This window comes from Lagenorhynchus albirostris, chromosome 19 (genome assembly GCF_949774975.1).
Source record: "Lagenorhynchus albirostris chromosome 19, mLagAlb1.1, whole genome shotgun sequence".
NCBI lineage: Eukaryota > Metazoa > Chordata > Mammalia > Artiodactyla > Delphinidae > Lagenorhynchus > Lagenorhynchus albirostris.
The window spans coordinates 14,096,950-14,118,582 of record NC_083113.1 but is presented as its reverse complement, the minus strand read 5'-3'; the positions used below and the strand labels follow the sequence as shown (position 1 = coordinate 14,118,582).

The following is a 21,633-nucleotide window of genomic DNA, read 5'->3' as shown; positions in this document are numbered from 1 at the left end:
GGGCGCGGTGCCGCGGGGCCGCCTCCCTCCCGCCTCCCGCCCTCCCTCCCGAGCCGCCGCCGAGCTCCGCCCTCCGCACCGCCCGCCGCCGGAGCCCCGCCGTCGCCACCACCGCAAGCGGGGAGGGGACGCCGACCGGAGGGGCCGGGCGGGGCGGCTACACGCCCCCGCCCCCCGCCCCTGGGCCAGCTGCAGACCCCTCTCCCCTGCGGAGCTGCCGGCCCGCCCCCAACCCCTCCCCAGCCCCACCTCCAGCCCTGCCGGCTTCCCGGGAGACCACCAGACCACGCCCCGACTGGCATGGGGAACCCTTGAAGCCCCAGTGGAGACCTCGGATCGTGTCCCAATGCCCAGGGGGACTCCAGATCATGCCTTACCTCCTTTGAGAACCCAGACCATGTTCCTCAGCCACCCAGGACCACAAATCATGTCCTGCTCTCCTTGGTGACCTCAGACTCTGCCCCAAACCCATCAGGGACCTTAGTCTGTACCCCCAAATCTAAGGGGACCCCAGACCACATCCCAGCATCCAAGGGGATCCACAGCACCCCCATCAGGGACCGTAAGTCATACCCCAACATTCAGGTGGACCCCAGACCACACCCCATCACTCAGGGCCCCCAGATCACACCCCAACATCCAGAGAGGATTCAGACTATATGTCAACATCCAGGGAGACCCCAGATCGCGCCTTACTCCCTTTGGAGACCCAAACCATGTTCTACAGCCACTCAGGACCACAAACCATATCCCACTCCTTCCTGGGGACCCTCTATGTCCTTCTAACCTCTCGACCTCAAACCATTCCCTGCCCCCCAATAGGAACTCCAGACCACGTCTAACATCTAGGAGGCCCAAATATGTCTCTTACCCACATGGGAGACCCTAAACGTTCCTGATTACCCCCATTAGATCCCAGACCGTCCTCCCCTCCAAGGCACCCCTTGGTTTACAGAATGCCCAATTTGCCCCAGATTCTTGATCTTCCTCCCCACCGGTGCTGCCCTCCTGAGGACCCAGCCTCCTCCCCATTCCTATTCTCTCTCTTGAACCCTGAAGACCTTTCCCCCTCCCTGTGACTTCTGTGGAGTCCAGAATGCCTTGTTCCTTCCTTGTTCAGACCCCTTTGCCCAACTCCTATCAAATAGCTGACCCCCAGCCCTTCTCCCACTGAGTATCTCAGGCCACTTTCTACCTCTTTTTGAGATATTCACTGGCCCCTAAACCCAGCAAGTCCTCCCCTCAAAATCTGTCTTATTGCAATTCCCCAGCTTCCTGGTGGCGCAAATCCCTCCCATTTTGAATCCCATTTGGATCCCAAGGTCTTCGCCTAAACCCCTTCCCTAAATTCTTCCCAGCCACATCATCACATGGAGCTTGCCCTGCCCCCCAGATCAAGGGCATCTCTGCAGAGCTTCCCTCTAGTGAACCTCCCTCTAGTGAAGCTCCAGTGAACCACTCACAACCATTAGATGCCCCTAGGGACACCCACAATCCCACCTCCCACCCCCTAGTCTTTAGATTTCACCATCACCATCACCATTACCACCACCACCCAGGCACCATCCCCACCTCTCACCCTGTTATTTGGTGCTCCCTGCCAGGATGTGGAGGACCAGGGCTGGGAGGACAGATGTGGGAGAATAATAACAGCAACAGCAAAAGTGGACACGTGTCAAACGCTACTATGTACCAGGAGTGGATCTAAGGGCTTTACATATATGACTCCATTCACTCTTCACAGCAGCCAGATGAGGAAGTCGCATTATTATCCCCATTTTACAGATGAAGAAAATTGAGCCACAGAGAGGTTTAGTCACTTGCCTAAGGTCACACAGATGGTAAATGTCAGAACAAGGTGGAGGCGAAGGGGAAAGAGGGTGAGGGCAGGCCTGGGATGGACGGGAGTGGAAGGGGGCAGGGTGGTGAGAAGTTAATAATAAGAGAGACAAAGGTATACAGAGATGGAGAAACAAAGAGCCTGAGCCCAGGCAAAGACAGCCTCACTCACAGAGCATATCTGGCCCTGTGAGCTCTGGCCCCTGCCCACCTCTTGACATCATCCCTGACCACGTTTGTCTTTTAGCCTCAATAATGAATTTTCTCTTCCTCCAACATACCACCTCAATTCCAGCCCCTTGGCCTTTGCACTGTTTTCCCCTTCCATGGCTGATCCCATCTTTTCATTCAATTCTTAATTCAAATGTAATCTCTTCAGAGATCTCTTTCCCATGACCAATTTACATCCCCACCACCACCAATTCTCCTGATGTCTGCAGATTACTTTGAAATACTTTAAAAATAAAAATGGATTAATGGATGGATAGATGGATGGCTATGTGATAAAGCAAGTACAGTCAAAACGTTAATGGTAGGGAATTCCCTGCCAGTCCAGTGGTTAAGACTCCAAGCTTCCAATGTAGGGGACACAGGTTCAATCCCCGGTCAGGGAACTAAGATCCCACATGGCACATGGCGCAGCCAAAAAGAAAAGTTAATGGTAGAATCTAGGTGATGGATATATGGGTGTTCACTGTAAAATTATTTCAACTTTGCTGTATGTTTGAAATTCTTCATGATAAATGTTGGTGGGGAAAAAACCAGAGGACTCTTCTAGAGACTAAAGAGGCGGCAAAAAAAAACAAAACTCAGATGGGTCCCACCATTTTTATCATCCCATCACCTCATTTTATTTCCTTCATAGCCCTATCACTCTTGCTAATACTCTTGTTTGCTTGTTGTTTACCTATTTATCATTTACTTATTCGTTTATTGCTTATTGTCTAGTCATTGAAATGTAAGCCACCTGAAGGAGGTGGCATGGGCACCAATTTTCTCCGGTGTCCAGAGTAGTAATTGGCACCCAGTAGGTGCTCGGTAAACATGTGTTCTTGAACTCCTCTTAAGAGAGGGTCTGGAAGCTAGATCTGCTGCAGACTCACTGGAGAGCCCACACTCAGGAATACACAGGATCTCCCAGCCTGGGGTCCCTGCAAGGGGAAGGATATACCCCAGAGGCAGGGGAATGCCCCATGAGGTCAGGGAATGTGAGATGGCCTGAAAAACAGGGCAACAGGTGGAAGGTGATAGTATGATTAATTCCCTGGGGCCCTAATTCCTGACCTAGACCAGCTAATAGAGATCCAATCTAATTCTTCAACAACTTAGGCCCTGCCCCCAAGCATAGGCTCCACCCTCTGTCTCTAAGGCCCCACCCCACAGCAAAATCTCTCCCCTATCTGACCTAAATAAATAACACCCCTCGGGACATCTCTGGTGGGCCAGTGGTTAAGAATCCCCCTTCCAATGCTCGGGACACGGTTTCTATCCCTGGTCGGGGAATTAAGATCTCACATGCTGCGGGGCAACTAAGCCCACACGCCATAACTAGAGAGCCCATGTGCCACAACTACAGAGCCCACGCGGCCAGAGCCCACGGGCCACAACTAGAAAGGAGCCCACGCACCACCCCCCGCAAAGATTCCGCATGCCGCAACTAAGACCCGAGGCAGCCAAAAATAAATAAATAAATAAATACTTTAAATAACACCCCTCAAGCCTAGGTCTCACCCTCACAGCCCAAGCCCCACCCCTTTACCTTAGTCACCACCCTAAAATTTATAACATTCATACTTCTTCAGCCTGGGCCCTGCCCCCACCTAAGCCCCACCCCTCCACCTTAGGCTCCACTCCAAAAGCGTCAAGCTTTCAGCCTAAGCACTGGCCCTTCAGGCCTAACTTGGGTACCCCATTCTCAGCTCCGACCTAACGTCCAGTCTTCACCTGTTCAACATAAGCCCTGCTCACATTCAAGGTTAGCAGGGAGAAGTGCCCCAGGAAAAGCCTAGGGAGCCTGGATTTGTGGGAACCTAGAGAGGAGGTTGGTGGAAAGAGAGGAGGTGGCTCCCAGTTTGTACCGCCCCTCAAAGGCCTGGCCCCAAACCAAAAGCAACGCCCCATTGAGCCCACTTTGCATTGTACAGCGGTATTCTGTTCTGACCTCTTTGATTGGTCCCTCCACAAGCCCTCTACTCAAACCTACTCTGCATTGGACTGCCCCTCAGAGTCACCCTCTCTGATTGGTCCCTGCTTTCCAAACTCCTTGCTCCTGATTGGGCAAGTCCTTGCACATGCCTCTTTCTGATTGGATCGTTTGCAATCATGAACCTGGAGGCAGACAGTTTAACCGTGGTGTGGGGGGGTAGTGGGAGGAGAAAGAGGAGGTAGAGGAAGAGGAGCGGGTTCCCTGAATCCCCTGCCTAAGAGAGGGAGTGGCCGTGGACCACAGGATAGCTTTGGGTTAAAGTTCTAACTGTACAGACCACTAGCTGTGTGGCTTTGAGCAACTGTTTTTGACTTCTGTGCCTCAGTTTCTTCATTTGTAAATTGGGGATAAAACTGGTACCTTCTTCACGGGTTACTGTAGGAATTAAATTAGTTAATACCTGTAAAGTGCTTATAGAAGTACCTGGCACATAGGAAGCCCTCAATCAGAGTTGGCTATTATTATCCATTTGATCATGTAAGTTCATGACCTTGGACAAGTCCTTTTGCCTCTCTGATCCCTGCAGACCAGGAGTTGCTGACCTCTTCATTGAATGACCCGTCCTATCTCCTCATCTCTAGCCTTCAGGAACTGAGGCTGTGCAGAGGGATGTGTAGAGACATCCCTAGCAAGAGAAATGGGATAGGGGCACCAGCATGGGTGAAAGAGAGGAGAGGCGCTCAACCCAACCCTCTCCCCACAGAAAACTGAGGGCAGTGGGGATCTCTCTATAGTCCAGTGTAGAGCGATTCTATCCTGAATCCCTCATGCAAAGGGCTTGTCCTGACTGGGGACAAGGGGCAAGGGATGGGACAGAGTGGGGTGATGAGGACATGTTAAGGCTGGGAAGGAAGGGGAAGGGTTGGAGCTGGGCTTGTGGACCCTCCCCCAGGAATGACAGGGCCGGGGGAGGGGCAGCCAGGGCCCAAGGTCACTCTGTCATTGTTACCATGGCAACAGCCACCTCTCAACTGGGAACCTGGAAAAGGGTGGGAGGAGGGAGTTCCCAGGTCCCTGAATCTAGGGACAGAGAGAGGAACAATCAGAGACCTGGAGGAGAGGCAGAGAGAGACAGTGATTCAACTCTGTGAAAACCTGCCCATCTCAGAATCCTCAGAGCCTGGTACACTGTGGGTGCTCAATGAATGTCCCTCAGAAACAGAAACAGAAAGCCTGAGAGAGTCAAATACCCAGAGATGACAGAGAAAGAAAGAAGAATCTCCAGACAGGGGCAGGCAGTGTCCCTTTCCTGCCTCCTCCACCTCATACTCCTCGGGGTTCCACTGAGAGTCCTGGATCCTCTTAATCTTTCCCAGACCTGGGCCCTCAGGCCTACCCAACTGCACAAACCACCCACCCCCAGCAACTCCCCAGCCCCTGAAGCTGTTATATTTCACTTTTATAGCAACTTCAACAACTTTTCTGCCTTTAAAATCTTCCTGCCTGGGGGCTTACTGAGAAAATTAGCATAGGTTCCAGCTAATGCCTGCTAGGGTGGGAAGGTGAGAGGTGGGGAGACAGGCACTCTGCCTTCTTTACTCTCAGGGATGCAGGTGTCCTTGTCCCCCTTGGGAGTGGCCCCTCCACAGATTCAGATATCCCCCCAATCCCTCTAGGAGACCAGGCCTCCCTCATTTCTCCCTAGGAAATCCTGCAGGCCCCTCCCTTTCTTTCAGAGGAACAGGTACTGAATCCTCCTCTACTCCCAGGCCTCAGCAGGCGTCCACTGGATCTGCCTGCCCTCTACCGGCCTAAGGCTGGTACTGCAGGACTGCCACCTACAGCCCACAGTGAGGAACAGAAACTGAGCCAGAACTGAGGGTTTCTGAGTTCTTGTATTTTAATTTCTTTAAGGTCTCAGATGTTCAGGTCCTAGGGGGCCTGAGTTCAGGTCCCCCGCCCAGAGGTCAGCGAAAGAAAGACAACTTCTCCTGGAGCCAGGCCTCTGTGAGGTCATCAGTGGTGCGGATTTCAAACACCTGGGCAGAGAGAGGGCTCAGTATTATAATCCACTCAGGAACCGAAAAGAGTGAGGGCCCTGACCCCCTCCTCCTTCAGACCCAGGAACCCAGATCCCCAGCCCCCTCATGGCACAGACCAGGAGTCCAGACTCTCCCTCTCACACTCGGGAGCCTCAGCCCCAGGCCCAGACCTTTGTGAGCTCTGCCGTCTGCACCAGCCTGTTCTTGCTTCCTGCGTACATCATCTGTTGTTCAGGCTTGCAGCCTGTGTGGAAAAGAGAAGGAGGAAGTATAACTGGGGGATGCCAGAGTGTTCTCTAAGGCCCTAGTAATGTCCTGCAGACCCTGGAGTTTTCTAAGAGTTCCAGGAACTGTTCTAAGGAGGTCCCTGGAGGCTATAGTCAGAGTCCCCAGGTTTGTTTGGGGGCTTGAAGTTATTTTAGGGTCCCTGGAGATGGTTTGGGGCCAGACAGGGGTTTCTAGGTAAAAGGAAGAAGTGAGTTTGCTTATACGCCTCAGGACTAAGGAGGATGGGGACTCTGTGTTTCCACCTCCACCCAATGCCCGCTCAGGACTCACACCACACACACCACACTCTCACACAGGCACCTACACAACATGCACACAGTCACACAATCACCAGTCACAGGCATGCACACACACTTGCACTCAAACACACACACTTACACACCCTCACACAGAATCTAAGACCACTTTCTCAGGATGAGTAGAGCTGTGTCTCACCCACAGGGCTGGAGAAGATGAAACACAAGGGGTAGGACACTCGGCCATCGGCGTGCGTGTACTTGTAGCTGTAGACCACGAACCTACAGCAGCAAGAGGGAATCCAAACTCAGGACTTGGCCTGGAGCCCAGGCCCAGTGCCCATTACCTGAGACCACAACCTTGAAATCTTGACTGAGTCTGAGAACCTAGGGTTAACAACTGAGACGCAGGGTACTGGCCTCAAACACAATAAATGATTTAAAAAATAATAATAAAAATGGATAACTAATAAGAAACTGCTGTATTAAAATAAATAAATTATTTTTTTAAAAAAAGATAACATATAAAAAAAAAAGATAACATAGAACTATACATATAGTGTATAAATGTCAGTTTCCCAGTTTTGATACTGCACTATAGTTAGGTAAGATGTAACCATTGGGGGAAACTGGATAAGGGGTACTATATTTGCAACTCTCTGTGAATCTATAATAATTTCAAAATTAAAAGTCTTTTTAATAATTAAAATAATAATAATAATAGTAAATGCTAAATAGAACTACCATGTGATCCAGCAATTCCACTGCTGGGTATTTATCAAAGAAAATGAAAACAATAATTTGAAAAGATATATGCACCCCCATATTTATTGCAGCATTATTTATAATAGCCAAGATGTGGAAAAAACCTAAGTATCCACTGATGGATGAATGGATAAAGAAGATGCAGTACACACACACACACACACACACACACACACACACACACACACACACAATGGAATACTATTCAGCCATAAAAAAGAACGAAATCTTGCCATATGCAACATGGATGGATGTTGAGGGCATTACGCTAAGTGAAATAAGTCAGAGAAGGATAAATGTCTTATGATCTCACTTATATGTGGAATTTAAAAAATAAAAACAAAGAAACAAGCCACCAAGTTCATAAATACAGAGAACAGATTAGTGGTTGTCGAAGGTGGGGGTGGGCGAAATGGGTGAAGGGAGTCAAAACGTACAAATTTCCAGTTATTTTATTTCCCATTATTTATTTTAAATAAGTCCTAGGGATATGACGTACAACATGGTAAGTATAGTTAACAGTGCAGTATTGTATATTTGAAAGTTGCTAAAAGAGTAGATATTAAAAGTCCTCATCGTAAGAAAAAAATTTTTTTAAACTATGTATGATGACAGATGTTAACTAGATTATGGTGGTGAACAGTTTGTAATACAGTATATACAAATATCAAATCATTATGTTGTACACCTGAAACTAATATAATATGTCAAATATATCTCAATAAAAAAAATTTTTAAGAAAAAATGGCTTAGGGACTTCCCTGGTGGTCCAGTGGTTAAGACTCTGCCCTTCCACTGCAGGGGCGCAGGTTCCATCCCTGGTCAGGGAACTAAGATCTCACATGCCGAGTGGTGCGGCCAAAATAAATAAATAAATAAGTGCTTATTTGATTCACAACAACCCTATGATGTAGGTACTATTATTATCCCCATACTACAGATGGAAAAATTGAGGCCCAGAGAGGTGAAGTCACTTGCCCAAGTTTCTATGGATAGATTTGAACCCAGGAAGTTGGCTGGTAGAGTATAAGTGCTCAACCACTATGTTTTACTATACAGAGAACTAGAATCAGGGGCTGAGACTACAGCCAGCTACATAATTTCCCAAGCCCAGCACAAAATGAAAATGCAGGGCCCCTTGTTATAAACACAGGAGAAAGGCTTTTTTCCTTTCTTCTGCAGTCTCTCTCCAGATTGATCTTTTAAAATTTCCTATTTAAAATCACGCTCTCTTGGGCATGGGGACACTCACAGAGGGAATGGAAATGCTCAAAGGCACACCCTGGAACTTGTCATGCAGGGGGTGAGTACCGACCCTGACCCTGACACTCCCTGAACCTGTAATCGGGTCCCCTGCCTAGGACAGAGGGCAGCAGCCATTGCTGGGCAATGCAGGGAATGGGTAGCTGAGAACCCATCCAGGCTGGACATATGAGCTGAGGGAGGCTCCAAGCCCCCAGCGCATGCTCCATTGTTCCATCACACTTCACACAAAACACAGATTCAAAGATATAACTATAAAGAATTTCAAGACAGCAGGCAGTCGTAGAGCATCAAGCCCTGCATTCAAGGCTCCCTTCTGGGTACGGGGCCCTGTGTGACTGCATTTGTCAGACGCCCAGGATGCTGGTCCTGGCTGAGATCTAGAGCCTGAGATCTCAACTCTGAGGCTCAGAGTTGTAGGGCACCCAAAAATCAGTTGAGATGAAAAATCTAAAGAGACCAGTTTTCACAGAAGTGTCGAAAAGCTCCTCCACACACAAAAGCACCAGGCTCCTCTGGCTTCACACAGGATTCTCCCCAATCATTAAAGGTCAAATAAACCCTTTGCTACTCAAAGTATGCCCAAGTATTGAAAAATAAGGAAATTTTAACTCTTTTTTTAAATGAAGCAAGTGCAATGTTGAGACCAAAACCTGACATGGTTTGTACAAAAAACAAAAAGCAAACTCTAACATTACATATGACTATTAGTGTAAAATTCTGCAATAACATTTTGGTAAACAAACCAAAAGTCCTAGGACAGGAACATTTGACTTCAGAGACATAGATCCCGAGCCCATGAATAGGACTGGAACCCAAACAGTCCCTCAGTCTGTATCCCTATCATCACCCTTCTCCCCATGGCCTGACCGATCCCTTCCTTCCCCCAGCATACCTGGGCTGTCTCTCTGGCAACTCCATTTTTAGTTCCTCTGGAGAAATATTCTGGGGATGAGGGGAGAGAAAAAAAAAGACTGCCATTAAATGAACACTTACTGTGTGCCAAGGCACTAGTCCAAGAAATACACATGCATGGATTAACTCATTGACCTCTCCCAAATCCCAGAGGGGTTGGTCTTATTGTTATCCCCATTTTACAGATGAGCAAACTGAAGCCCAGAGATGTTAAGACACTTTTCTTCTAAACCCACTACAAGGATTAAATCATTGAATCCACAGACAACCCTAAGAGGTAGGGACTGCTATCACCATTTCACAGGTGAGGAAAGAGAGACCCATACGGGTGAAGTCTCTCGCCTAGGGTCACAGCTAAGTTGGGACTTGACCTCCGGGTCTTTCTGGCCCCCCATGCCAGGCTCTTAGCATCAGTCACAGTCGCTTGGGTCTCCCAGTCCCACCCTGCCCTTCTTGGAGGTCCCATCCCCCGATCCCCTCACCTGAAATTCTTCCTCCAGCACCACCATCTGCCGGTCTTTGTCCACCTTCACTGAGGAGGGAGGGCACATGGGGGTTAGAGGCCCCTCCCATCTGCCCCCACGCTTGTCCCCATACCCCATCCTTCCAGGAGGGAAGATGACACTCACTTATTATGGCCGCATTGTCCGTCTCTTTTCGGAAGCGAAATTTCCTCAGCTTTTCCTTTAGCTCTGGGTCCACCTCGCACACCACCAGGGAGTCAGACTGTCAGAGGAGCCCAGCAAGAGCTGAGTCGCCTGGCCTCAGCCCTACCCCCTTCCCCAAACCTCAGTTTCTCCATCTACTAATGAAGAGGAAGACCCAATAGCCCATAGATTGCCTTTGTGAACATTAGGAAAAGGCTCCTTTCCCTCAGGGCAGATGCTGCCCCTTTGCAGAGCAGAGGCTGGACTCGAGCCCTCTCAGCAGGTGCCCTTGGGCAACGCCCGGGGTGGCCCAGGGATCTGCTTGCCTGGGCTAAACCCGGAACCACAGTCTCTTTTCCCCCAGCCTTGACCTCCCTTCCACAGCCTGCCCTTCACCCTGGTGTCCTCCTAGCCCCAGCCCCACTCCAGCCCCTAGCCCTTTCCATACGACCCTGGCCCCAACCATGACTTTTCTGTCCACAGGCCTCTTCTTTTCTGGGTTCCGCTGTCCTCTAGGGGTGGGGACCAGGGCTACAGGGGGCAGGGTGTGGGGTAGGGGAAAGGTTTCATCTAACACCACATCCTGTTTATGCCCATTCTGGGACAACTGTCACAGATGACTCCTCCCCCTCTTTCCTTCCCCTCATCTGCTGGGACCTCCCAGGCTTTGCAGTCACCCAGACCAGGTTCGAATGCTGCCTTACTGTGTGGCCCTAGCTAAGTAACTTCACGCCTCTGATTCAGGATTGTTATGAGGATAAAATAGTTTCACATATCTCCCAGCATGGTGGACACACTCAATACACAGTAGGTAAAGATGAGCTTTATTATTTTTTTAATTTTTATTGGAGTATAGTTGATTTACAATGTTGTGTTAGTTTCAGGTGTATAGCAAACATATACATATACATATATCCACTCTTTTTTAGATTCTTTTCCCGTATAGGTCATTACAGAGTATTGAATAGAGTTCCCTGTGCTTTACAGTAGATCCTTATTACTTATCTATTTTATGTATAGTAGTGTATATATGTCAATCCCAATTTCCCAGTTTATCCCTTCCCCTCCTTTTGCTCACTGGTAACCCTAAGTTTGTTTTCTACATCTGTGACTCTATTTCTGTTTTGTAAATAAGGTCATTTGTACCATTGTTTTTAGATTCCACGTATAAGTGACATATATTTGTCTTTCTCTGTCTGACTTACTTCACTCAGTATGACAATCTGTAGGTCCATCCATGCTGCTGCAAATGACATTATTTTGTTCTTTTTTATGGCTGATTAATATTCCATTGTATGTATGTACCACATCTTCTTTACCCACTTGTCTGTCAATGGACATGAGGTTGCTTCAATGACTTGGCTATTGTAAATAGTGCTGCAATGAACATTGGGGTGCATGTATCTTTTTTTAAAAAATAAATTTATTTATTTTAGGCTGCGTTGGGTCTTCATTGCTGTGCACGGGCTTTCTCTAGTTGCAGCGAGTGGGGGTTACTCTTCGTTGCAGTGCGTGGGCTTCTCACTGCGGTGGCTTCTCTTGTTGCAGAGCACAGGCTCTAGGCACGTGGGCTTCAGTAGTTGTGGCACGTGGGCTCAGTAGTTGTGGCACAGTCTTAGTTGCTCTGTGGCATGTGGGATCTTCCCAGACCAGGGCTCAAACCTGTGTCCCTTGCATTGGCAAGCGAATTCTTAACCACTGCACCACCAGGGAAGTCCCTGGGGTGCATGTATCTTTTTGAATTATGTTTTTCTTCGGATATATGCGCAGGGATTGCTGGATCATATGGTAGTTCTATATTTAGTTTTTTAAGGAACCTCCATACTGTTCTCCATAATGGTTGTACCAATTTACATTCCCACCAACAGTGTAGGAGGGTTCCCTTTTCTCCACACCCTCTCTAGCATTTATTATTTGTAGATTTTTTGATAATGGAATAATGAGCTCTTTAGCTCCTCCTCCAGGAAGCCTTCCTGGATTCCCACCCACCCAATCTGGAATATTTTAATTCCAGAGCTGAAAGGGGGAACTTAGAGATGTTTGCTGGTCAAACTGCCACTTATTAGGTTGATGGGGAAATGGAGAATAGAGAGAAGACTCCACAGCACCCAAGTAATGATGAATTTTTTCCTGCAATTATTCAACCTCATGGGCCTTATGATGGCGCTACAACAATGGTGTTCCATCCTATCAGACCAATACCTCCTTTTTTATTAAGAGCATTTTGTATTGCCCCCCCCAAGTTCCCATCCTGAAATGAAATTCCTAGATAACGCAACATAGTTATACACATAAGTTCTCCCCCAAATCAATATAATGTCCTAATTGTCATATAAAGGAGAAACAAAAGGGAAGTGATTGATCAGAAACCTGTGCATTTCCATGAGAAAATATAAGCAAACAATAGAGAATTGTTAAAGGATCCAGCCCCACGATGTCTGGCCCACTGTACTGACTTCCCTCCATAGCAGTGGGCAGATCCCACCCTCTCTCACCTCCTCAAGGGCATTGCTGCAGCTGCTCTCCTCCCTGCATCATCAATGTCTTCACCTCTACTGGATCTTTCCCTCAGCGTACACGCCGTGTTATGTCTTCCATCTTAAAAACTAAAAACCCTGTCTCCCGTCGAGCCACTGCCCATTCATTTCCTTCCCTTTTCAGCAAAACTTCTTGAAAGAACTGTCCACACTCACTGCCTCCAATTTCTCCTCCCATTTCACTCTTCAACTCTCTCCCAGCAGACTCACTCCTGTCTCTCTCCAATGACATACACTTGTCGGGGCCACCAAGGACATCTGTGGTGCTGGACCTAATGGTCAATTCTCAGTCTTCATCTGCTGTGCCCTGTCAGCCACATCTGACACCATCCATCACTCCCCATGCCCAAAACACTTTCTTCACTTGGCTTCCAGGACACCACCCTGGCCTGGTTTTCCTCTGGCTCTTCTGGCTGTGCCTGCTCAGACCTTCTTTTTTTTTTTTTTTGCGGTACGCGGGCCTCTCACTGCTGTGACCTCTCCCGCTGCGGAGCACAGGCTCCGGACGCGCAGGCTCAGTGGCCATGGCTCACGGGCCCAGCCACTCCGCGGCATGTGGGATCTTCCCGGACCGGGGCACGAACCCGTGTCCCCTGCATCGGCAGGCAGACTCTCAACCACTGCGCCACCAGGGAAGCCCCAGACCTTCTTTTTTTTTTTTTTTTAATTTTATTGAAGTATAGTTGATTTACGATGTTGTGTTAATTTCTGCTGTACAGCAAAGTGATTCCGTTATACACGTACATACTTTTTTTACATATTCTTTTCCATTTTGGTTTATCACAGGATATTGAATATAGTTCCCTGCACTATACAGTAGGAACTTGTTGTTTATCCATTCTATGTATAATAGTTTGCATCTGCTACCCCCAAACTCCCAATCCATCCCTCTCCCACACCCCTCCAACCACAAGTGTGTTCTCTATGTCTGCGAGTCTGTTTCTGCTTCGTAGATAAGTTCATTTGTGTCACATTTTAGATTGCTCATATAAGTGATAACATATGGTATTTGTCTTACTCTTTCTGACTTAGTATGATAATCTCTAGGTCCATCCATTCATTTGTCGATGGACATTTAGGTTGTTTCCATGTCTTGGCTATTGTAAATAGTGCTGCAAGGAACATCGCAGTGCATGTATCTTCTCGAATTACAGTTTTCTCTAGATATGTGCTTAGAAGTGCGATTGCAGGATCATATGTCAGCCTCCTTTTAACAGTCAGGTGTCCCAGGGGTCAGTCCTTGGTCCCCTTCTCTTTTCCATCCATCTTCCTGTCTTCCTGATAGCAACAGCTTCTTGGTTTTCAAAGGGCATACCTTAATTATTTCTCCAGCTGGGCCTCTCCCTGAACTCTAGGCTCTTATATCCAAATGCCAGTGTGACATATCCATCTGCATGTCTTAAGAGTCATCCTTGACCCGTCTGTTTCCTCTGACAACGTACCTCAGAAATTGTCAGCTCTGAACTTCAAAATATAACCAGAACTGGTCCACTGCTCCCCTCCACAGCCCATATTCTTCTGCCTGAAATCTCAGAGCAGCCTCCTCACTGTTTCTCTGCTCCTGCCCGCCTCTCAACACTCTGTTCTTCATAGGACCGTCAGAGACATCCTAAAACAACCCAAGCCAGGAACTCCCTGGCTGTCCAGTGGTTAGGACTCTGTGCTTCCACTGCGGGGTCACAGGTTCGATCCCTAGTCAGGGGAACTAAGATCCCGCATGCTGCACGGCGTGGCCAAAAAAGAAAACCAAGCCAGATGACATGCCTGCCCTCTCAAAAACCCTCTCATGGCTCCACTATTATTTGGGTGAAAGCAAAAGTCCTTATAGTGGCCTTAAAAACTCTAAATCATCTGCCACGACCCCTCCTCCATTACTTCTTGGACCTTGTCTTTCAATACTCTCCTCTTTGCTCACTCCTCTCCACCCACACTAGCCCCTTTCTGGTTCTGTGAATGATCCTGTCACCGGGCTTTTGCACTTGCTGGCTCCTCTTTCTGGAACCCTCCTTCCTTCATGGTTCACTCCTTCACTCCTTCAGATTTCTGTTCAAATGTCACCTGATCAAAGGTGCTTTTCCCCATCTAAAACAGTGCCAGCCCCATCTCTCAATCCCCTTATAAGTTTTCTCCATAGAACTTATTACCAAGTTACATTGTATTTATTTGTTTCTGTCCCCCCCAACTAGAAGGTAAGCCTCATGAAGAGAGGGATTTTTGTCTGCCTCGTTCATTGCTGAATTTTTAGCACTTCGGGTAGTGCCTGGCACATTTTAGGTACTCAAGAAGTCTTACTGAATGAATAAATGAACCAGCACCCTTAGAGCACAACCATTTTATATGGTGTGAAAGTGGTTGCTTAAATGGAGGGGGTAATGCTTAGGGTTTGTGATATCCCCCCCCCACTCTGTTTTAAAATGGCCTTTCCAGGCTTCCCTGGTGGCGCCGTGGTTAAGAATCCACCTGCCAACGCAGGGGACACGGGTTCGAACCCTGGTCCGGGAAGATCCCCACATGCTGCGGAGCAACTAAGCCCGTGTGCCACAACTACTGAGCCTGCGCTCTAGAGCCCGCAAGCCACAACTACTGAGCCCTTGTGCCACGACTACTGAAGCCTGCGCACCTAGAGCCCGTGCTCCACAAGAGAAGCCACTGCAATAAGAAGCCCGCGCCCTACAACGAAGAGTAGCCCGCGCTCGCCACAACTAGAGAAAGCCCGCTACCAGAAACAAAGACCCAACGCAGCCAAAAATAAATAAAATTTTTTTAATTAAAAAATTTTTTTAATAAAATGGCCTTTCCTCACAGCGTCTGAGATGCCATGTTTTCCTGGTTTTCTTCCTCCTCTCTCTCTCTGGCTGTTCCTTCTCAATCTTTGTTGAGAGTGTCAATTCCTTTGCTCAAACCTTATACGTCTCCTCTTCTCAAGGTTCTGTCCAGTCCTTGTCTCCATTCATCCTTCATACCCACCGCACACTAGGTCACTAACTCCCACAGCTTCAATTACCATCTTTGATCACCCTCAGATCTTGGTTTCCAGCCCCAATTTTTCTCTTAAGCCCCAGCCCCAGGGGTGTGGAGCCGCCTAAATCCTCATGCTGGGTGGCACACACTGGGCTCAGCATCTTCCTAACCTGCTTCTCCTCTGGGTCTCCTTCTCAGGGAAGCCCCCAATCCCCCCAACCTTCTAGCCAGAGGGCCTCATCTTGAACTTCTCCCTCCCTACCCCTCTGCGGCCACCCAGTCCCAGAGCAGGTTCCCCGGGCCTCCTGGGCATCCAGCCCTGCCACCCACTCCTCCTCCCCTCCCCACAGTCCCACCCTGGTGCAAACGCCCCTCTCCTACCCCAGCTGCCTCCCTGGACTCTCAGCTCCAGTTCTATTTCCTCCAATCCATCTTCCATATAAAAGCCAGAGACATCTTTGCAAACCCCCACTGACTCTCCTTGGCTTGAAGCCCTTCCATGGCTCCTCAGCGTCCTCGGGACAAATCCAAACTCTCTCAAGTGGCCAAACTTTTGGCCGCGGTGAACTCTATGTTCCACTCCGACTGCCTTTCTTTGGGTTCCTCTAACAACCACGCCTCTGTCACCTGACAGCCTTCTGAGTGAGCGCCCCGCTCTGATTAGTTCACGCTGATCCAGGACAGTGTGCGGAATGAATAGGTTACAACAGTCAGAGCAACAACTCCCACTTATTGAAGGCTTTGCGCCCACCAATTTATCAACAATTTTTTTAAATTTTATTTATTTATTTTTGCCTGCATTGGGTCTTCCGTTGCAGGGCGCGGGCTTCTCACTGCGGTGGCTTCTCTTGTTGTGCAGCACAGGTTCTAGGTGTGGGGGCTTCAGTAGTTGTAGTACGCTGGCTCAGTAGTTGTGGCACGTGGGCTCTAGAGCGCAGGCTCAGTAGTTGTGGCACACGGGCTTAGCTGCTCCCGGACCAGGGCTCGAACCATTGCCCCCTGCATTGGCAGGCGGATTCTTAACCACTGCGCCACCAGGGTAGCCCTGCCCGGCACTTTTAAATGCTTCCTCTCTTTCAATTCCTATCTGAGAGAAGAAGCAACAGGTTCACAGACGGTTGCGGTGGGAAAGCTGAGACTCCAGCAGCCGGAGCGGTTACTCGCAACCTAGACAGTCAGGTGGTGGCGGGGCCCAGGCCTAGAGCGGAGCGTGCAGGCGGGGCGCACAGCCGGGCCTTGAACGCCAGAATCAGGAATTGTGACTTAGCTCGAGGCCGCTGAGGTAGACGCGCGCGAGACTGTCCCCTGCAGGCCGGGAGGCCCAATCCCAGGCTCCTCCGGGCTCCGCAGGGCCCGTTGCCCGTGGCAACGCCGCGCGCGCCCCGCCCCTGCCCCGCCCGCCGGACTGACTGCCCGTCAGCCGCGCAGCAGGCCAATCCCACTTAGCGGGGGGCGGGCCTCGTGGGCCTCGTTCAACCCCCGCGGCCCGCTTCTCCGCTGAGACCCCGCCTTTCTCCGCGCACACCTCCCGCCCTTCGGGCTGCCCTCGCAGCCCGTTGGCGGGCGTACCGTTCCTCTCCTCGGCGTCAGCTAATGCCGGCGCGCGGCAGTCCCGTCGGGGCGGGGCCAGGGGCGGTGACGCACGGCGCGGTGACGCAGCGCGACGGCGGCGGTGGCGGCGGCGGTGGTCGGTGAGGGAGGAGGGAGGGGAGCTCGCGGGCCGGAGAGGGGGCGACGGCAGTGGCGGAGGCCTGAGGAGGCCCGGGCGGCGGCGGCGGCGGCGGCGGAGGCCGAGGCGGTGAGTGGTGGGCAGGGTCGGGCGGACGCGGGGCGGCGGCGGGTCGGAGCGCGCGGGGCTCACCTCAGGGCGCCCCAGGCCGCGGGCGGCCCCGCCCCCTCAGGGACCCTGGGAGGCGGCGGGCGCGGAGCGCGGGCCTCCGGGGTCCCGACCCTCGAGAGGATCTCCCACACCCATCCCCCGAGTCGCCCTCACAGGCCGCTTCTCGAGCTTCTCTCCGAAATTCTTGTCCCTCGGGGTGGCCGGGGGGCCTGGCAGCAGCCTATCTCGTGACCCCCCCCCAGGTGTACCTCGGACACCTCCCTGGAGGGCACGCCCACAGACCCCCCGAATCCGCCCGAAGCCCTCTGTACCTTTCCGCCGTGCGAAAGGCTTCCCGAGAGGCCACCCCTGATATTTCCACGTCTGCTCCAGACCCCGTCCTACGCCTCAAATATGTTCCTCAGAGAACCCCCGTCTGGTCCCAGATCCCCGAACCTCCTCCGTCCAAAAATATTTCCACGGGGCCACTCCTCATATTCCAACGATATGTGTCAGATATCTTCTCCAGGAACCTCCCTCGTAAGCCCTAAAAATCTCCTTCAGATCAGAGATTCCCCGAAATCCCCTCCAGACCCTGTACATTCCAGAAATCTCCCCCAGCGACCTGCTTCGCACATCCCAACAGTCTCCCCCAGACTTCCTTCTCACACATCCCAAGAATTTTCCCTCCCGCCTACCCCCATACCAGAAATCGCCTTGGAGATTTTCCACTCATAGCCCCCAAATCTCAGAGCCCCTCCCCTTGGAATCCTCCAGAATGCCCCTGATGTCCCCTGAAAATCTTCCTCAGAGACTCTCTGAAATGGCCTCGGATCCTCAAAACTCACTTGGAGCGCCCCCCCCACCGCCACCAATCCATCTCCCATATACACTCCCCCTTGACATATCCCAAAAGTCATCCCTTTGGCCTCTCCCACAGGTCCCAAAAATCTCTCTCAAAGACCTCCTCATGCTTCTCAAATCTCACCACCCTGAAATGCCCTAGAGATCACCCTCAGATACCCCAGAAAACTTCCCCTGAGACCCTCCTCACTTATCCCAGAAATCTTCTCCAGAGATTCCCTGAAATCTCTGGAGAACTCTTCTTCCACATTCCACAAGTCTCTTCCAAAACCCTTTTTATGTATCCCAGATCTCCTAGTAACCCACACAAAATGTTACAGAAATTGCTTCCTCAGGATTCCAAAATGTTTCCTCATAGTTTCTCTCTGATATTTTCTAGAATCGCTCTTCGAATCCCCCTTTCAAAATCTCTCCTTCTAGACCTACTTTCAGATGAACTTTCCTCCTCACAAGCCCTGTAAACCCTAAGACCCTCTCTTCACGACCCCTCTGAGATGCAGCTTTTCAAGACCTCCTCCTGTCTTCACAGAGACCCCAGCCACCTCCTTGAGCCCTCTGAGATATGCCCTTGAAATCCTTCCCAGAGACCCTTCCAGCACAGAGACCCTTGAATCAGCACTTAGAGACCTCCTGCCTTACTAAGAGACTTTTCCTAGATAGTTCCCTCCCTGAACTCACCCTCACAGCTTCCCTCAAATCCTCTAGAACCACCTGTAGAAGACCCCCAGCACCAACCGGCTCCTTTTCTTAGAAAGTCCCAGAATTGTTTTTTGAAAAACCCTCTACTCTGATGTTCCCATATTCCCCCACCCCAAGACCCACCTTCCCCGTATATCCTATTGAGACCTTTACTCAGAGTTTCTCATCTGAGCTCTTTGAGAGCTGTTCCTAAAAAGGCCTCTGTCATCCTGCTTCAGTAAATCTAAGATCTCTCACAGAAGACCACACCTCCACAGACTCCCTTTAGAGAATTTTCTCCAAAATTGCTGTGCATCAGCAACTCCAGCACTTTGTAAGACTTCCTCAGAACACTCTCTCTCAGGTTCTCCCTCTGACATCCCCAAGAAACCTTATTCAGGGCCCTATCAGATATACCCCTTTTAGAACCCCCATTTACACCCTCTCATCTCCTCCATTCTTTCTTCTGCAATCAACTTAGAGATCCTTCTCAGATCTGAGCCTCCTTCCCCCATTATCCCACCATAGGCCCCCAGCATCCTGCAGACTCCTCCTCTCAAGAGTCTCTATGTCCCCTTTTATTAAACAGATCCTCAAGAGATACCCTCACCTCTTGAAATCCCAACTCTCAGAGATCTTTCTCTCAGACCATTTTTCTTAGGTTCTATCTTCATAGACCCCTCCTCCCTTTAGATCTTCCCTTCAGAGAGATGGAGAGACCCTTAACACCTTCCTTAGACTCTTTTTTTTTTTTAAGGTTTTTATTTTTTTGGCTGCGCTGCAAGGCTTGTGGGATTTTAGTTCCCTGACCAGGGATTGAACCCAGGCCCTCAGCATTGAGAGCATGGAGTCCTAACCACTGAACCGCCAGGGAATTCCCACCCTCCTTAGACTCTCCTTGAAGACTCCCCTGATTTTCCTCTCTGAAGCCTTCTCCTTCCTTTTTCCACTTTGAGGGCCTCCTCACAAAAGAATCCCTCCCCCTGTAGTAGTGGTTCTCAAAGTGTTGTCCCTGGACCAGCAACATCAGCATCACCTGAGAACTTGTTAGAAATGCAAATTCTTAGGTCCCAACCCAGACCTGCTGAATCAGAAAACCTAGGAGTAGGGCCCAGCTGTTTTTAGGAACCTTCCTGGTGATTCTGATGCATGCTCAAGTTTGAGAACCGCTGCTCTCTAAGAGGATTTCCCTTTCCCCACAGAAAGCCCCCCTGAAAGATATCTCAGCATATGCCTCTGTGCCCTACTGCCCACCCCCATTTTCCTGGGAGTCCCCTTTGTGAAGTACCTACCCTCCAGAAGATTCCTTACCCTCTTTGAAAGGTTTCTGGTTTCTCCACAAGGTTACCCCACCCTCTGAGCAATTACTTCATATTCCGTCTTTGAATGGTTCCCTTTCAGATCTTCCTCAGCATTTTCTCCTTCTGGCTTCCCCTCCACCCCTCCATACCATCCCCTTTCTGTGCTTCTGCTTCAAGTTGCTCCCTTCTTGAACACACGTGTCCATCTCTTATCCTTATCTAATCCTCATCTATTCTCCACATAGGCACCCTTGCCTTAAGGCACCTTCCAGTCTTTTCATTCTCTGTGTCTTACTGCCCAGAGCCTTCCACTGTACTTCTTAGAGCACCGCTCATCTTCTTCCTTGTAGTTTTTCATGTACTTGTCCACTCACCCTCACTGACCTGGGAGTTTGGAAAGTACCAGGATGTAACTTGTTCTTTTCTGAATCCCACAAGCTGGGATCCTTCCCTCTGTAAGTTATGAGGAATCATTGGCTCATGGGCAGCTCTTCCTGCATTTGGTCAGAAATCTCTGAGTTCCTTACTCTCACTCCCCATCCAGGTTCAACACATCTTATCCCCCCCCCCTCCTCTCACCTCTTTTATTCTCTCTACCCAGCTCCTTTTGCCACTCCTCCTAGGAGAGGCTGCCTTCCCCACCCTCTCTCATCTGGAACTTTTCTTTGTGCTGTTTCCTGATTCTTAGCTACCCCACGTCCTATTCCTGGGGATCTGCCTCACCCCATCCTAGTTGGCTTCTCAGCCCTCCTCAGCCTTTGTAGGTTTGGGGCCTCCACAGGGCTCTCAACTTTCTCCAAGGGTTTTTGTTTCTCTCTAAGTTTGAGAAGAATAAACAGATCACGAGGTAAATACTGGGGCTGGCCTTCAGGGAGCTCACAGTACAGTAGAGAGGTTGGGCAGGTACACGGGACAGAACGTGAGGTACAAATTATATACTGTGGAAATTTGGCAGTGAGAGAAGGCACCCTCTATCTGGAGAGACTTCATAGAAGAAGTGGTACTTGTTCTGGGTGCTGTTCCACAAGAGTTGGGACAAGGATGAGTGGCTTTCCAGGCAGAGGATGCAGCTTATGCAGTGGGTTAAAGACAAGAAAGACTCATCTCTAACCCATGGCATCTCTTCTCTTCACCTAAAGGACAGAGGTGAAAGAAAACAGATCTCTTCCATCTGCATTGTATTTGCCAGATGCACTTTAGTGACCCACAGAGTAATAATGTTAATGACCACTGTTTATTGAGTAATTATTATCTGCCAGTCACTGTTTAAGTGCTTCACATGTATTGTCTTATCTCATATTCACAGGAACTCTATGAGGTAGGTAAACTGTG

At 49.8% G+C, this 21,633-nt stretch overlaps 2 protein-coding genes across 6 annotated transcripts in view; one reads left to right on the top strand and one right to left on the bottom strand.

Moving 5' to 3' along the window:
* Positions 1-5,861: 5,861 nt before the first annotated feature.
* Positions 5,862-10,687, bottom strand: GMFG (glia maturation factor gamma). Its single transcript, XM_060130595.1, has 7 exons — positions 10,605-10,687; positions 10,124-10,220; positions 9,977-10,026; positions 9,475-9,524; positions 6,751-6,833; positions 6,198-6,271; positions 5,862-6,024 (listed from the first exon to the last, which is right to left on the bottom strand). Exons 1-7 carry the CDS (start codon positions 10,605-10,607, stop codon positions 5,953-5,955), a joined length of 429 nt encoding a protein of 142 aa, XP_059986578.1. The 5' UTR covers positions 10,608-10,687; the 3' UTR covers positions 5,862-5,952.
* A 6,629-nt stretch (positions 10,688-17,316) lies between these two features.
* SAMD4B (sterile alpha motif domain containing 4B) overlaps positions 17,317-21,633 on the top strand; it is a 37,313-nt gene continuing 32,996 nt past the window's right edge. For 3 of the 5 annotated variants that reach the window (XM_060131062.1, XM_060131065.1, XM_060131066.1), the window contains exon 1: positions 17,354-17,437. The gene's annotated coding sequence lies outside the window, so the exon portion shown is untranslated. Of the gene's footprint in view, positions 17,438-21,633 lie in introns of all 5 variants that reach the window. The other 2 variants (XM_060131068.1, XM_060131067.1) reach the window with 2 other exon arrangements.

What these genes read in the sequence shown, in the direction of transcription:
- GMFG (XM_060130595.1), bottom strand. An exon ending in GGACAATGCGGCCATAATAA is followed by an intron (nt 10,027 to 10,123) that starts GTGAGTGTCATC and finishes CTCCCTCCTCAG; the next exon opens with TGAAGGTGGACAAAGACCGG. An exon ending in CATCTTCTCCAGCCCTGTGG is followed by an intron (nt 6,272 to 6,750) that starts GTGAGACACAGC and finishes TTTTCCACACAG; the next exon opens with GCTGCAAGCCTGAACAACAG.